We start from the raw sequence: 17,653 nt of genomic DNA on the forward strand, positions 1-17,653 counted from the left end.
AGCTCAGAGCCTGGAGTCTGCTTTGGATTCTGTGTCTCCTCTCTCTCGGCCCCTTACCCCCCTCAAAAATAAGCATTAAAAAGTTAAGAAATAATAATAGACTTACTGAGATACGATTCACTTGACATAAAACTCATACTTTCAAAGACTGTAGTTGGGTATTTTTTAGTATGTTCACTGACTTGTGCAGCCGTCACCACTGTCTAATTCTAGAACATTTTCATCACCCCCTGAAGAAACCCATCAGCAAGTACTGTTCATCCCTTCTTCCCCTACCTCCTGGCAACCACTAGCCTACTTTCTGTTTCTGTGGATTTCCCTATTCTGGACGTTGCATATAACTGAAATCATATAATAGGTCTGGCTTTGTGTCTGGCTTTTTCCATGTAGCATAATGTTTTCAAGTTTCATCCATCTAGCAGGTGTCAGTATTTCATTCTTTGTTTGGCTGAATGATACTCCATTGGGTGAATATGGACCACATTTTGTTTTTGAGTTCATCTCATGAATAGTTTGGATTATTTCCAGTATTTGGCTGAATTTAAATAATGTTGCTATGAATATTCTTGAAATTCAAGTTTTAACATAGACCTGTGTTTCCAGTTTTGTCAGCCATGATACCTAAGAGTTGGATCGACGGTCGTGTGCTAACTTTACGTTGACCTTTTTGAGGAGATGCCAAACTGTTTTGCGAAGTGGTTGCATCATGTTACAATCCCACTAGCAGTGTTATGAGGGTTTCGGTTTGTCTACATCCTCCCCAACAGTTCTTGTTTTTGTTTTTACTTGAGCCATCCTTCTGTATGGGTGCAGTGCTGTCCCATTGTGCTTCTGTTTCCCTAGCGACAGGTGATATGGAGCATCTTTTCCTGTGCTTATTCCACATTTGTGTATTCTCTTTGGGAAAAAAATGTCTGTTCAAGCCCTTTGCCCATTTTTTAGTTGGTTTTGGTTTTTGGTTTTTATCTATTGGGTTATTTATATATTCCAGAGACTAGAGTCTTACCTGATACTTGATTTGCAAATATTTCCTCTCATTCTGTGCATTGTCTTTTCACTGTCAGTGCCCTTAGATGCACAAGAATTCTTAATTTAGATGATGTCCAATTTATCTGGGTTTTTTTTTTTCTTTTGTCTGCAGTGCTTTCGGTATCTTCTAAGAAACCATTGCCTAATCGAGATCATGAAAATGTGCTCCTGTGTTCTGAGAGTTTTATAGATTTAGTTCTTATATTTAGGTCTTTGGCCCATTTTGCATTAATTTGGTATATGGTGTTAGATATGGGTCCAGTGTCTTAATTTTGCATGTGGATATCGAGTTGTCTCCATACAGAAAATACTGGGTTTTTTCCCACCTTGAGTTGTCTTGGCACCTGTGTTGAAAATGAATTGGCCGTAGATGTGAGGGTATCTTTCTAGACTCTGAATTCTATTCCCTTGGTCTGTATGTCCGCCTTTACGCCAGTACCGCACTGTCTTAATTATTGTACTTTTGCAGTGCGTTTTGAGATCAAGAAGTGTGAGCCCTTCAGCTTTGTTCTTTTTAAAAATTGTTTTGGCTCTTCTGGGAGCCTTGCAGTGCCATATGCATTTTAAGAGTTAGCTTGTCAGTTTCCGCTGGGGGCGGGGGCATGGGGGAGACTGCTGGGAGTTTATAGGGGTGTTGCCTGGGTTCTGTAGATCCATCTGAAGAATACTGCCGTCTTCACGCTCAGTCTTCTAATCCATGAATGAAATCTTAACAGTTTTTAGGTTTTCTTTAATTTCTTTGAACAATATTTTGCAGCTTGTAGCTTGTAAATCTTGCAATTCTTTAAGTTTATTCCTAAGTACCTTATTACTTTTGATGATACTATAAAGTGAATCATTTCCTTACTTCATTTTTTGACTGTTCATTGCTAGAGTAGAGAAGTACAGTCGATCTTTGTTTTTGTATCCCCTAACCTTGCTGCACTGATACTTATTTATCAGCTGATTTATTTACCCGTTTATCAGCTCTGATAGTTTTGTGTAGATTCCTTAGTACTTTCTATGGACAAGATAATGTCTCCTGGGAGCAGAGGAAGCTTGACTTTATTCCTCGTTAATCTGGATGCCTTTTGTTTTCCTTGCCTAATTACCCTGGCTGGAGACTTCAGGAGAAAGCTTACTGGAAAGGTCAGCGCGAACACCTTTGTCTTGTTCCTGCTCTTATGGGGGGAAGCATCCACATTTTCACCATTGAGTATGATGTTAGCTGTGGATTTTTTTTTTTTTTTTTTTTTTGTAGGTGCTCTTTATCAAGTTGAAGAAGGTCCCTTCTATTCTTAGTGTATTGAGTGCTTTTATTATGATCAGGTTTTGGATTATCCTTGTCAAATGCTTTGCGCAGGAGATAAGCGTGCAGTTTTTGTTAGAATAGTTAATGCTATTAAAATGGTGTATCCAGGGGCGCCTGGGTGGCGCAGTCGGTTAAGCGTCTGACTTCAGCCAGGTCACGATCTCGCGGTCCGTGAGTTCGAGCCCCGCTTCGGGCTCTGGGCTGATGGCTCGGAGCCTGGAGCCTGTTTCCGATTCTGTGTCTCCCTCTCTCTCTGCCCCTCCCCCGTTCATGCTCTGTCTCTCTCTGTCCCAAAAATAAATAAAAACGTTGAAAAAAATTAAAAAAAAAATGGTGTATCCATGTTGGTTCATTTTCATAAGGTAAATCATCCTCGTGTTCCTAAGATACGGTTTACTTTTCCTGTTATTAAAATAGTATTTATTGTAGGAGTAGTGAAACTGAATTTCAGTTGTCCCTTCTGACATTTCCAGTTTAGATAACTTGCCACAAACTTTTTTAGCGATTGACTAGAAAATGATATTCAGATTTTTCTGTTTTGTCACATTTTATCCAGTCTACTCATAATTGGGAGAAACTTAATTTGGGGTGCTCTTAAGATTATAGTGTCTCTAGTTTAGAACCTTACTATATCTCTTACAGGGGGGTTTCCATTTTTTATATTCACTGCCAGTTCGTGTCTGCTTTCTGAAAGAAAACCTTTGCCTTTGGTGACTGCTTTAAAAAGACATAACTAGAAATGTAACATATGTACACACATGCACATTCATTCGTGTCTGCCCGCAAGAGATTTTCCATTCTTTAGTATAAACACGGAAGGTTTCAGAGTGCTCTTTGTCTTTGGAGAGTAGATGGTACTCCTCAATCTGAATATACAGTAAAGTGTTCTTCAGGATTTTTGAGTGTGATTTTCAAAAGGCCTGTTTGTCATAGGGGTTAACGTTCTTACTGTCGGAGTTCCTACAGTGTGAATGCACCCCACCCACTCAGAGCAGTGCTCCAGAGGGCGGGAGCTAAACGATGTGGCCAGATACCCCTCTTCTGAGTTCATAGATGGGGCAGAGAATGGGTTTGGTAACGGTGACAAAGGACCTGGTGGGTTGAAACAGGTGAACTTGCTGAGTGGTGGAAGCACACACTCCTCAGAGTGAGCTCCAGAGAGAATCAGGAGAGGCAGTGAGGACAGAGCACTGTCCAGCTTTGCTTTAAGGGGACAGAAATCGCAGCAGTGGCCGGTGTGGAGTGTGGAGGTCAGCTTTTTTTTTTTTTTTTTTTAATATGATAGACTGCAGCATTTCTGTTTGAAATTAGGACTAATCTGTTAGAGGAGAGAAAACTGATGGGCCTCCAGAGAGCAGGAATATTGTCGTCGGAGCAGAGTCCTCGAGGAGACTAGGTGGGACGGACCCTCTCTTGGTGGCGGGACAATCTGCTCTGGGCACTTGTGGGTTTTATTTATTTATTTTTTTATGTTTATTTTTGAGAGAGAGAGAGAGACAAAGTGTGAGTGGGGGAGGGGCAGAGAGAGAGGGAGACACAGAATCCGAAGCAGGCTCCAGGGTCTGAGCTGTCAGCCCAGAGCCCAACATGGGGCTCGAACCCACGGACCGCGAGATCATGACCTGAGCCAAAGTTAGCCGTTCATCCCACTGGGCCACCCAGTTGTCCCTGGACACTTGGGTTTCTAAGAGGAATAAGCAGAATCCTCAGCAGAGAGGGAGGCGGGTGACTGGCAAGCCAGAAGCTGGGGCATGAGACCAGGTGTGGAGAGGTGGTCGCCAGGTGGTCGGGGGCCCGTGGAGGTCTGTCCATGTGAGCGGCACGCGGGGGCCTGCCAGCACTGGACCCACGGATGAGGATCCGTGAGAAGGTGGACACCTGTAACCGGGACGCAGGGGAGACACGGTGCAGTTGGCTGCATGCAGGGTCCCAGGCGCCAGGGAGCGCAGCCCGCTCAGGAGAGCACTTCGCGGGTACCTCGGGCGCTCCTACCCCCGGAGGGACTTAACGTTATGGATTAGATTCACCTGGCTTTGAACTTGATATAAATAGGATCCAACAGTAAGTACTCCTTAGTATTTTCTTCCTGAGACTAATCCACTTTGCTAGGTGTAGCTGTAATCCGCGTGCCCTCATTGCCACGGGAGGCACCGCGGGAGCGCTCCGCCGTGGAGGCATCTTCCTGCGTCACTGGATGTCTGAATTGTGTGTTCTGTGAAGGTGCCGCTGGTAAGGCCGTGGTAACACCACAACTGTGTGGTGCTGGCGGCCGTGTGCCTGGAGCGGGGTCTCTGGGTCGCGGGACGGCGGCTGCCTGGCTTTGGTGGACAGCGCCCAGCAGTCTTCCAAGGGCTTGTGCGCTTTCTGTCCCGCACGCGGCCCGTGAGAGTTCCTGTCGTTCCCGTCTTTGTGACACTTGGAGCAGCGATTTGGGTGTGTGTGTAACGGTTTTCACCCGTCTTCCTGATGGGCGAAGGGGACGAACACCGCTTGAGATGCTTCCCGGCCCAGGACCAGCTTTGATGACATCTTAAGGAAAGCAGATGCTTGTCTTTAATGGTGACCACTTCCCGGGACTGTGTTTCACACGGTCCTGCTCACAAGGGGGTATCAGGACGGGGACAGTGGTCTCTGGAGGAGCGTGCACAACTCTGGGTCTCCCCTGCATCCTGCTCGCTGGCCGGGAGGTGGTGGTGAAATAATCCTCTACGTCTTTAACCACCGGGAGAGAGGAGAGAAAAAACCGAACCACTGCAAACCGTACCTCCCTTCTACTTGCTGTGGTTTCGTTTTCTGTGACAGTGACTCAGCAGTTTTAGGTGGTGAGTTCTGAGTAAGTGCTGCTTAATTTGGTGAGCACACAAGCCGTGATAGTTGGGTGTTGGTAGGGTTTGAGGCACGGTGGTGATGTTATTCGTGCCTTTGGGAAGACTCTCCGTCCGCTCTGTGGACACAACTCTGGGCAGCCGAGGAAGGGAGTGGGCCACTGGGGGGGCCGTCTCAGTCGTTCAGCCTGAGACGATAGACTAGGGCAGTGGCAGGAAAGGTTGACAGAAGGAGAGGAGATGACATGTTCATCCTTGTTGGTGTTTTGAAAAACTTAAAAGTTCCGGAAAGTGTAAGAATCATCTAGCAAACCCCTGTATACTCGCGCGCACCCCCGAATCCACCGCTAGAGCCGTCTTTCCTGACCCGTCCGCTGGACCCTGGGGCCTGACACCGTGTCACCCCTTGCTCACTCTTAGCCTCCTCGTCTCTCTCAGCCCCCGTTCTCACTCCTGCCGGAACCCAGGCCTGGTCTAACCCTCTGCCTGCGCCGCGTAGCTGCGGAAGCGCCACTGGATGGGCTTGTTCAGAGTCCTTTCTTTCCTCCACTCAGATGTCAGGGGCAGGGACATTGCCTGTGCTGTGTCCCCAGGGCAGCGCATGGCTTACGGTAGTCACTCACTAGGCTTGCTGGTTTTTAAAAACAAGCTGCTGACCTCAGATCTCACGTGGGCACTGGCACAGAGACCATCCCGCGTTCTGTAGTGTGGCCTCAGGCCCGAGAACGCTTCCTTCACACGCCCCGCACCTCACCCGCACCCCCTCCCTTTCGCTCTCAGCAGATGAATCTTCTCTCATACCTCGTGGAAAAAAGCTGTGGTCTGACGAGACCGCCTCTAGAGCCCAGGTCCACACCTGCCTCCTGTGCCACGCGCTCCCTGACCCCACCCGTCTGCTCACCCTGCTTCCCTGTGCCCTGGCTCCCCCTGTGCTGTGCCAGGCGCCGGGGCACATGAACGTGGCTTCGCTTCCCCGTCTTCTAAAACTTCGTTGTATGTTCTCCCTCTGGGCCCCTCTCCCCCCGCTCCGCATTTCTTGTTCCTGCTTCTTCCTTGTGTCACCATAATGTTCAGTGCTTCTTTCCTCGTCACCTGCTGGGAAGTATCCTTAGCAGCCCCTGAATAACGTCTTCACTGCTGACTTTTGACTTCCTGGCTTTGAAGAGGGAGTCCTGACGTCCCGACGGTACCTGATGATGGTGCTTTTTCACTAGCATCACCTTCCACCCACGTGCACTCCCCCACCTTCCCTGGGGAAGAAAAAAAGGAGAGAGTCGAGGGAATTCTCTTACAAGTTTTGGTTCCCTCAGTATCAGGCAAATACTGTTCATTGCTGAATTAAAGTATATATGCGTTTTCTCTTTCGTAGCGATTTCATTTTTCCTAGAGCTAACGATTGCCTAATTTTTTCACATGCTTGCTTCTCTGTCTTCAGTGCAGTTTAAGCAGACATGGTCAGACACACAGTAGTGACGTTCCCAAACACGGCACGGGTGACCGCTAGCCCTTCTCTTCCCAGGACGTCTCCTGGCCAGCCTCCTCCAGCCGGGACTGCTGCTCTCCAGGGTCCTTGACGCCTACCTCGGCACTGTCCTCACCATTGTGGGCATGTCAGGTCCCCCCATCTTCCTTGCCCTTGGTTTACTCCCATTTTGCCAAACATCTTCCAGTGGTTTTCTGAGAAAGGTGTTTTTGCTCTTTGCATGTTTGAAAACATCTTTACTCCTCCCTGAAACCCGATTGATCATTTGACTGGGTGTAGAATTATGGGTTGAAAGTTATGTTTTCTCAGAATTTTGAGGGTGGTTGGTATTCCATCCACCATTTTCCTGTCTGGTTGCTTTTGTCTGTGATCTGTTTTCTCTGGGGAAGTTTAGAATTTCCCTTTTATCCTGGGTGTTTTAGTTTTCGGGGTGAGGCACCTTGGGCTAGGAGTTTTTTCAGGCTTGGCGCTCACCAGACCTTGTCAGGAGACTCTTGCCTTCGTCCTTTGATTTTTTTTTTTTTCTTTTTTTTTCTTTCACTCCCTTCTCTCTGTCGTCTTTCTGGAGCTTAACTGGCTAATGGGCCACCTAACCTGATCCTGTGATGGTGATTGTCCTTCTCTTTGTCTTCGTGCTCCAGGCTTTGGAAGAGGTGTTGAGCTTTAAAATTGTTATTAGCGTTTGAATTTCAAAACACACTGGCTGGTTTTCCTTTCTCGAGGTAGCACGCAGCTCATCCTCTAGGGACCCTGCCGGACGTAGGGGCGCCCTGCTGCCCCCCGATTAGTGGCTGGGGCTGCCAGTGTGGGTGAGCTGCATACAGCATCCAGCGCCCACTTCTCTCCATCACGGGGGTGATGGGAGCCCTGCTTCATAGGTGTGGGAGGTTCACTGGCTAAATGCAGGGCTGTGCTCAGTTAGAATACCACCTGGCACCTCGCAGGCACTCAGCTGACACTGGTGATGTCACTCCTGTTAGCAGGCATTAACTGTTAACTCCCCGAGGGCGTAAAGTGTCATTTCCTTGAGGTTTTGTTGGTTTTGTTGGTTTGGTTGAAGCGCTGTCCCCCTTTCCCCCAGCCCCCTTGTTTTGGCCGCTTTCTCCCCTGTCTGCAGGTCCCGAGCTGTCGGTTCATGTTTAGTCTGGAGCCGCTTGCAGAGCCAGCAGCTAGTCCTGTGCGAGATGGGCTTTCCAGCCGGAGGGCTTCCTGGGGCTGATCTTTCTGTCGGGCCCTGTGGGCTTTTGAAGCTTCAGGACGTTTGTCCCTTGATTTGTCACTTTGGAGAGGAGGCCCAGGGAGGGTGGGGACTTCACTCCTGGCAGCTAGCGTTCGGAGATCAGGAAGGGGGCGGGAGTCGCCACCTGACGGGATGGGCACAAGCTTGGGGACCCAGCGGTTCAGTACAAGACCTTCTGCCATCTCTGTGCCCAGGGTCCGGTGTGGAGCCTGGCTGAGGCCCTCAGCACATTGGGACCTTGGCCTCCTGTGCACACTTAGACCATCCCCACCAAAGTGTAAGAGACTCTTTGATACAGAGAACAAACTGAGCGTTGCTAGAAAGGTGTTGGGTGGGTGGGGGATGGGCTGAATGGGTGATGGGCATTGAGGAGGGCACTTGTTGGGATGAGCACTGGGCGCCATATGTAAGTGATGAATCACTAAATTCTACTGAGACCATTATTACACTACATGTTCACTAACTTGGATCTAAAAAGAAAAAAAGACTGTCGGGTGCCTGGGTGGCTCAGTCGGTTAAGCGTCCCACTTCGGCTCGGGTCGTGATCTCACGGCTCATAAGTTGGAGCCCCACGGCGGGCTCTGTGCTGACAGCTCGGAGCCTGGAGCCTGCTTCCATCCTGTGTCTCCCTCTCTCTCTGCCTCTCCCCCTGCTTGCGCTCTGTCTCTCTCCCTCTCTGGAAAAAAAAGGAAAAGGAAAAAAAAAAAAGACGGTCACCACCACGCCTGCCACCCCTCGCCATCACCTGTCTGTCAGAGCCTGCTCACCACCATTGCCTTGTGGACGGACGCCTTTCCAGTTCCTCTCTGGCCCCTTAGTGGCAGCGGGAGAGATGTAAGCGTGTTGCAGACAGAGAGTCTGAGGTGGGCTCTTCGGGGCTGCGAAGCATGTATCATAGTTTCCGAGTTTGATCTGAACATTTACTAAGTAAGTTCTGCATCGGCCAGATGACCCCCTCCTGGCAAAGTGCCTCCATGCGGACTGTGCCAGTGCGCGGGGTCCTTGCTGCGGCCGTGTGGAGCCGCGGCGCCACAGAGGTGGCCAGCAGGTGCTAGCGTTGCCCATATGACACTGAGCCATCGTGCGGGGCATGACAGGTTTAAAGGCGCTGCTCGGTGCCCTTAGTGCCGTGTTTATGCTTTTAGCATCACACCAGTTCTGTAAAGTAACAGCCATCACATTAAATTCATGTTGGTAGTTTAAATGTTATTGGTTGTGTAATCTTCTTGGTGTTTAGTTTGTATATTTATATACGTTTTGATTTTAGAGCTCTTCTAAACTCTGCAGACAGCATTTTCTAAATTTAGATTCATGCATATTTACGTAGCTTAATGAAAGTCATTTCTCACCAGTGGCAGTCATGGGAGTTTCTCTTTTAAAAGATTCAGTCCATTTTAATTAAGTTTAAAAATCACTGACAGAGCTAGAATACCATTAATTATATAATATTGTACACCCCCTGGGTATGAATGACAGAGATTTAGTGCCATTTAGTCCAATACAGAATATTTTAATTTCATTTAAGCAAATTGGGTTATTTTGAGTAATTTAATTTAAAAAGTGGCACTTCTGGGGCGCCTGGGTGGCGCAGTCGGTTAAGCATCCGACTTCAGCCAGGTCATGATCTCGCGCTCCGTGAGTTCGAGCCCCGCGTCAGGCTCTGGGCTGATGGCTCAGAGCCTGGAGCCTGTTTCCCATTCTGTGTCTCCCTCTCTCTCTGCCCCTCCCCCGTTCATGCTCTGTCTCTCTCTATCCCAAAAATAAATAAACGTTGAAAAAAAAAAATTTTTTTTTAATAAATAAATAAATAAAAAATAAAAAGTGGCACTTCTAACAAGCCTAATTCTTTTCCAGATCTAACTGGTTTTGTTTTTGGTTTTGTTTTGTTTTTGTTTTTGTTTTTGTTTTTGTTTTTGTTTTTGTTTTTTTTAAAGGAAAGCAAGAAATCCCAGGCAGAAAATTCAGTGCGCACAGGGGTTCTTGGGCGGTTCAATGGGTTGAGCTTGATCTCAGCTCAGGTCTTGATCTTGGGGTCTTGAGTTTGAGCCCCACATTGGGCTCCTGGGGTGGAGCCTCTTTAGAAACAGTAGAGTGAGAGCTCGTTTCCCAGGAAGTCCTATAATAACTACTATCTAACTAAAATGTTTGCTTACACCTTTAAGATTTGTATTACATTATGACAACCTCAGGGGGAGGGTCTTTTTTTTTTTTTATTGTTTTATTTTGTACTTTTTAAAATTTACATCCAAATTAGTTAGCATGTAGTGCAACAATGATTTCAGGAGTAGATTCCTTAGCTCCCCGTACCCATTTAGCCCATTCCCCCTCCCACAGCCCCTCCAGTAACCCTCTGTTTGTTCTCCATATTTAAGAGTCTCTTATGTTTTGTCCCCCTCCCTGTTATTATATTATTTTTGCTTCCCTTCCCTTATGTTCATCTGTTTTGTCTCTTAAAGTCCTCATATGAGTGAAGTTGTATGATTTTTGTCTTTCTCTAACTTCACTTAGCATAATACCCTCCAGTTCCATCCACGTAGTTGCAAATGGCAAGATTTCATTATTTTTGATTGTTGCGTAATACTCCATTGTATGTGTATACCACATCTTCTTTATCCATTTATCCATCGATGGACATTTGGGCTCTTTCCATATTTTGGCTATTGTTGATAGCGCTGCTATAAACATGGGGGTGCCTGTGTCCTTTCGAAACAGCACACCTGTATCCCGTGGATAAATGCCTAGTAGTGCAATTGCTGGGTCAAAGGGTAGTTCTATTTTTAGTTTTTTGAAGAATCCATAATGTTTTCCAGAGTGGCTGCACCAGCTTGCACTGCCACCAACAGTGCAAAAGAGGTCCTCTTTCTCTGCGTCTTCACCAACATCTGTTGTTGCCTGAGTTGTTAATGTTAGCCATTCTGACAGGTGTGAGGTGGTATCTCATTGTGGTTTTGATTTGCATTTCCCTGATGATGAGTGATGTTGAGCTTTTTTTCATGTGTTGGTTGGCCATCTGGATGTCTTCCTTGGAGAAGTGTCTGTTCATGTCTTTTGCCCATGTCTTCACTGGATTATTTGTTTTTTGGGTGTGAGTTTTTTGTTTTTTTTTTTTCAACATTTTTTATTTATTGTTGGGACAGAGAGAGACAGAGCATGAACGGGGGAGGGGCAGAGAGAGAGGGAGACACAGAATCGGAAGCAGGCTCCAGGCTCCGAGCCATCAGCCCAGAGCCCGACGCGGGGCTCGAACTCACGAACCGCGAGATCGTGACCTGGCTGAAGTCGGACGCTTAACCGACTGCGCCACCCAGGCGCCCCTTGGGTGTCAGTTTAATAAGTTCTTTATAGACTTTGGTTGTGCAGCAGTATTTGGGTTTAAGCCCCTTGGCCTCGGCGGAGCTGTAGCCCCGCAGGTGGAGAGCACACACTCATCTGCCAGGCACACAGGCCTTTCGTGTTGGTGCCCCAGCAGCGGGGGGAGGTTCTGATCCAGCCCTTCCAGCCCTTCCTCGGAGCCTCTGGAGAGGAGATTGTCTGGGGCAGGTGAAGAGTCCCGGTGGTAGAGGAGCAGGCTGACAGTGGCCTGTGCAGGACCGAAGCCGTCTTTGTCCTGATTCAGTCTGCACTCAGCACCCCTGGGCTGAAGACAACCAGGTTTTCTATTTTTTTGCTCCAGGAGTCCATTCCATGAGTTCAGATCTGTTGTTTCTAGGCCTTAGCCTTAGGTACCTAAGGACTTTTCCAGCACTTGGCTTTGTTCTTTGTACCCTTTGCCTGTAGTGAGCTGATGACCAAGATCCTTGTCAGAAATTCCGTACCCCACCAGCAGTGTCTGACTAGATAATGATGGCGTCATTATTGTCATTATCGATGCTAGTGACTGTATCCAGTCGGTGAAATAGAGTTTGTGCTGTTTGTAGGGATATTGTGTACAGAAGGCAGCAAAAGTTACTGCAAAGAATATTAAAAACATTCTGTCAATATCATGTAAGAATCAGATTTATTTTAAAAGTTCATATTAGGCATGCATTATAAAATTAGAGCCAGTCTTCTAGGACCAGTTCTTTTCTGTTTTTCTTTTCAAAATTAATTTTCTAAATTTTTACTCTGTATCCTTCTCTCAAGACATCACAGTCTAGATAAATCCTGGTGCCCTAGGGACCAGGTGGTCAATCCCTTGAGCAAAACCCATAAGCCCATATGTGTTCTTGGGCTCTGGGCACCAGAATCAGAATTGGCTGCTTGGTAATTACAAGTTTCCCATGAAAATTTTGCTCTATCCAACAGGGAGAAAGTTGTATATGTTTTTATTTTTCTTTTGAACCTTTACTGATTTTTGGTATTGATCATGCCTCCTTTCAAAATCATAATCTCATAAATTGCTTCTGTATTTTATTGACAGCTGACATCATCTCAACTGTTGAATTTAATTACTCTGGAGATCTGCTTGCAACGGGAGACAAGGGCGGCAGAGTCGTTATTTTTCAGCGGGAACAAGAGGTCGGTAATTCACTGTACACAAACCCAACGAATTGCAGCCTTTCTCATGTCACTGGGAAGGAAGGAGAGCAGCACAGCACGTTCTCAGTCTCTAAGTTCACTTGGATTCGGTTACATCGCATTAACCATGTAGAATCTTCTTATCTCAGGGCTGAGCAAGATCTGTGTTTCAGCTCACTGACGTCCACCCTCTGAGCTCCGATTAAGTCCCCTGTGCCCTTACGTTCGGGGAGGAGAGTCCTCGCCCTACCCACAGGCTGTCGTGAGGCCCAGATGAAGGATTGGGTGGTGGGGTTCTGCATTCGTTTGCTCTCATCCTGTAATTAATTCAAGTGACTGTCGGTGAAAACCACTTCACGAGCCAGCGGAGGTGGCCGCTCCCGGCCGTGCTGTCCAGCAGTAAGTATGCTCTGAACGGCTCCTGCGGCACTAGCCGCGGGGAAGGTTCTGTGTGTGTTGGGGGGCCGTGAATTCTGTGTCCCTCCTCAGAGGTGAGCAGCAGTCTTGCACCCCCCCGAGGCCCCACCGTCAGTGCTGGGAGGAAGGAGTCCTCACTGGGGCCTGAAGGACCCCGCAGGTGAATCTCAGTCACGAGCACTGCTTTCTCGGTCACTCCCGCTTTGCGGGGGGAAAGGGCAGAAGATGGCCTGGTGCCCTGCTCGTCTGTTGTGCACACGTTCCGGGGCAGAACCACCGGGAAGCCAGGCTTGGGTCTGTGGAAAGCCATCTGTCTTTTCTCTTGACAGAGTCACACACAGGCCCTCGTCTGTGTCCAGGCAGGTCAGCGTGGGGTTGCTTTCTCATCCGCAGATTCTGGTGTCTACGTTTTTGTGGCAGAACTGGCGTGGCAGTTAGTGGGCCCTGGAATCTAGCAGATCTGTGCGGCAGTGAATGCTGGCCCTGCCACCAGAGAGGAGGCACGTAGGGGCATCTGTAGGAGAGGGAGCCCTGGGTGCCCCAGTCAGTGGAGGATGGCTTCTGTAAGTGAGGCGAGGTGTGCCCGCATCTCACTGGAATATACGTGTTGCAGCTCTAATTTTGCTATGTCTGTATAGATTACAAAATTTTTTTTCGTATTTTTTAAACGTTTATTTATTGTTGAGAGACAGACAGAGTGTGAGCAGGGGAAGAGCAGGGGTGGGGGTGGGGACACAGAATCCAAAGCAGGCTCCGGGCTCCGAGCCGTCAGCACAGAGCCCGACGTGGGGATCGAACTCACAGACCGTGAGATCATGACCTGAGCAGATGTCAGACGCTTACCCAACTGAGCCAGGTGCCCCTAAAAAAAATTTTTTTTAATGTTTATTTTTGAGAGCGAGTGTGAGTGGGGGAGGGACAGAGAGAAAGGGAGACACAGAATCAGAATCAGGCTCCAGGCTCTAAACTGTCTGCACAGAGCCCAACGTGGGGCTCAAACTCATGAACCGTGAGATCATGACCTGAGCCAAAGTTGGACGCTTACCCGACTGAGCCACCCCATGTGCCCCAATTAAAAAAATTTTTTTAATCTTATTTTTTCTGATTTGGAATGGTGAGAATTCTTGTGAATAATATTTATTGTCATTAGTCTTTGAAAATCTTCACAGATGATTTGGCAAGTTCATAGTTTTGCATTCTTTCCCCAGAGGTAGATTAGGACGTGGCACTCCTTAAGTAGAACTGTGTACCTGATCCTTTTCGGCAGAAGTAAAAGTGGTTGGTGGTGGTTATTACTTTTAGCAGAAGGATTATTTTTAGCAGATTGCTGAGCCATAGCTGTCCTAAATTTAAGAATTGACTTCAGCTCCTTAAGGTTTGCCATTTTAATGATATCCTTATAGAAAACTTTCCTCATTTTTGTGGGTCATCATTGAAATCTAAAAACTGTCTACTTCAACTGTGAAATAGATTGTGGTAAAACTCAAGCATCTTGTTACAAAATATGTTAACGCTTTTGAGAACCTGTAGTATAAAGTGTTTAGTTAAGATGGATTAAATCATTATTAATAAAGTGCAGCAGCAGATTTATACAGCAAACAGGTGGTCAGAGTGGTTTAAGTTTGATAAACCCAACCACCTGCAACTCACTAATCCCTGGGCAATGTGTTTCCCCATCCTTTTCTCGATACTTTGGTTAACATAAAAAGAGCTTTCATATTCCATCTGCTTTTAAAATATTTTAGTGGTTGCTGTATGTAACCCTCACTGTAGACTTGGATTTTTCCAGCGCTGTCCGTTAAACGGCCCAGCCGTTTCTGCAGAGCCGCGGAGCCCGGGGGCTGCAGGGACACAGCAGGGCCCTGCCCGATGGCAGGGGGGGGCGGCATGAGTGTCAGGCTGAGCGATCAGGGAGATAGGGACCCACCCCTCCAGACATCCGGGGGGTAGGGAGCACGGTTCGAAGTATTGATCTTGGAGCTTTTTCCCCTCTCAGCAGCAGAGCCCTGTTTCGGGAAGCCCGGTGTGGCAGTCTCCAGGGAGCAGAGCTTGGGGACGTGGCTGTGCAGCCCTCGTCCTCAGAGCACAGCTTTGCACCTGACTGCGCGAACTGCTGTGTTAGTGTCGAGTCCTCTGACGCCAGCACTCGGCACGTCTGCCAACAAGATAGGCCTCCCGCCACCCGCGGATCACAGCTCCCAGCAGCTCGGGCCGTCGGCCTGGGCTCTGGCTCTGCCCCCTCCCCCAGGCCCTCGCTCTCTCTTCTGTTCTGCCTCTCCTGGGACAGGACAGGGCGTGGAGACCGCTCACTGCCCCTCGGGGTCTCAGCCTGTTGTGGGGGCGGGCGGGGGGGGGGGGTGGGGTCTGGTCGGGCAGTTACAGCAGGAAGATGGCCCAGCAGTGTCAGGAGCATCCATTCTGGTTCTTGCACACGGTGGCCGGGGAAGGAGAGCAGCGCTTCGGTGCGGGCGCCTCATAGATTGGTTCAGATTCTGCTGTTTCTTGAAGTGGATTATGGTCCTGAGCCCTGGGACTGAGGACTCTACAGATTTTTCTTTCCTAAATAGTCCCATTTCATTTTTCTCGTCAGCAAGTTAGAAGCATCTGCTGGCAAACGCTGCTTCTCTTGTGGACGTTAGCCCACCGAGCACAGCGCACGCGTGGATGCCACGTGCTAGATCCCAGGGTCCGTGTGTGGCTTCTGGGAGTGTGCAGCAGTGGAGAGATCAAGGCAGCTTTGGGGGTGTTTCCTCATAATGTTTGATCTTAACTCAGATATAAAGAAATCTAGACGTAAAGCTCCCTCTGTTTCATTCAGTTTCTCTGACACACTTCCTAAAGTGTTAAAAAATGTAAGACTAAAGATGCTGATTAGATAGCAAGAATTAAACAAAATTTTAAAATTAAAAAAAATGAAAACAATTATATTAATTACGTATTCTTACTGTTTTATAGAAAATGTCATTTGAGACATACAGAAGATTTTAAGTATTAATATAAGTATATTATGAACCCACCACCCAGGTTTTACTCTTTCGTAAAAGAAAACCAAGCCCTTGGCAGGTGGGTGAGGCTCCCGTGTGCCCTCCCCGTGCTGTCTTCCAGCTTCATCCCCAAGTCTTACCTTACTCTCCCTCGGCCTTCCCAGAGTTGGTTATGACTTTGAAGACGGCCTGTATCTTTCCGAGCGTGTGTTTATACTTTCACTGCAACATGTAGAATTGTTTTATGTGTGTTAAAAATCCACATAACAGGTATCCTCTACCGGTGGTGGTCACCACATAAGTGCCATTCGGTGGCCCTCTTCCCGGTGGGCACGAGTGCGGTCTGGGCCGGCTGCCCCAGGGCCCAGGGGGTGTGCACTCACCCGCTGTGGGCCCTCGGCCTGTCTCCAGAAGTGCACGCACGGCAGGGCCTGCTCATGTTTGCGGAACCCTGGTTCACGTGCACCTGGAGCGCGTGCCTAGGACAGAGACGGAAGGTCTGGGAAATCTCTGTTACTTGTTTTTTCCACGTAAATTAATTTGGAGTGTCATCTGTTTAATAATTTTTGACCCAGGATTTTGTTTAACTTTTTAAAAATGTGTGCGGTCATTTTATAGTCATATTGGTACTACGGAGTTTTTCTTTGCACTGTGCTTTGTTCATTAAAACAGCCTCCTGTTTCCTTGCAGAATAAAAGCCGCCCTCACTCTAGGGGAGAATATAATGTTTACAGTACCTTTCAAAGTCATGAACCAGAGTTTGACTATTTGAAAAGTCTAGAAATTGAGGAAAAAATCAATAAAATTAGGTGGTTACCACAACAGAATGCTGCTCATTTTCTACTCTCTACAAATGGTAAGAGCTTTTTTGTTTTTGTAAGTGGTTATTTGATGTAGGATTTTATTTTTAATTTTCTGGGTATAGGTTCCTTTTTTACTTTAACCCATTCTAGAAAACGTTTCTGTTTAAACTTTGGGGAGAGGGTAAATTATTAGCTAGGCAGCAGGTGGTAGGCTGAGGACTTAAAGAACACAGAGGTGAGCACGCACACGCTCCCCATATGGCGCTGCCCTGCGGCACACACCCCCCCTTCTTTACTTACTGTGCCAACAGAACGTCCAGGTTTATCCGTAACCGGAAGCTAAGGTTCAGAGGCTCGTAGCTTAGAAATCCACATAGAACCACACAGTTTTCTGATGTAATACTCGACTAACAGTGGTGCGTGCTAAGGTTTTTCTTTTAATACGGAGACTAAGATTTTTATTTTCAGATAAAACTATTAAATTATGGAAAATAAGCGAGCGGGACAAAAGAGCAGAAGGTTACAACTTGAAAGATGAAGACGGACGGCTTCGAGACCCATTCCGAATTACGGCGCTGAGGGTACGCGCTGCGTCTCCTCACACTACTCGGTTCTCTTACTAGTTAATCGGGGACAGTGCGTGCGTCTGCATAGAGGAGACCGCTGAGTGGGGCCCCTGTGGGGTCCACCTTTTCCGGCCCGTGGAGGCGGTCTGCGATCACAGTCGCCGCTATTTGTATGTGTTACGGTCAGGTTTCCTGTGTGTCACGTAAGCAAGAAGTCACACGGCGTCTTCAGAAAGCACGATGACCCTAAAGAGACTCAGATCTGACTCCACAACAAATCTCTCTAAGCGTGTCGACCCCCTTCTCTGCAAAGGTCCTGAGTGGCGCGTGGGTCGTGGTGACGTCCACGTGGGATTCGGAACGTTGCCCTGGGTGGAGCTGCATGGGCCGCAGACGCTGGCTTTCACGGAGTTCCCTGGGTTACCTGGGGCATGTTCTCAGGTTTCCGAATCATCACTTCTTTTTCTAACTGTGAAATTAAAAAAAATTCTTCCCTCCCTTTTTTGCTGACCCTGAGC

The 17,653-nt window shown here is 47.8% G+C and overlaps 1 protein-coding gene across 1 annotated transcript in view; it reads left to right on the plus strand.

The window, feature by feature from the left end:
• PPP2R2D (protein phosphatase 2 regulatory subunit Bdelta) overlaps positions 1–17,653 on the plus strand; it is a 48,658-nt gene that overhangs the window by 17,450 nt on the left and 13,555 nt on the right. Inside the window, exons 2-4 of the mRNA XM_040486809.1 lie at positions 12,268–12,365; positions 16,457–16,622; positions 17,038–17,150. Of these exons, the coding sequence (XP_040342743.1) occupies positions 12,268–12,365; positions 16,457–16,622; positions 17,038–17,150 (377 nt within the window). The remainder of the gene's footprint in view (positions 1–12,267; positions 12,366–16,456; positions 16,623–17,037; positions 17,151–17,653) is intronic.

The sequence above is a fragment of the Herpailurus yagouaroundi genome, unplaced genomic scaffold, assembly GCF_014898765.1.
Source record: "Herpailurus yagouaroundi ecotype Mexico unplaced genomic scaffold, PumYag 163, whole genome shotgun sequence".
Lineage (NCBI taxonomy): Eukaryota > Metazoa > Chordata > Mammalia > Carnivora > Felidae > Herpailurus > Herpailurus yagouaroundi.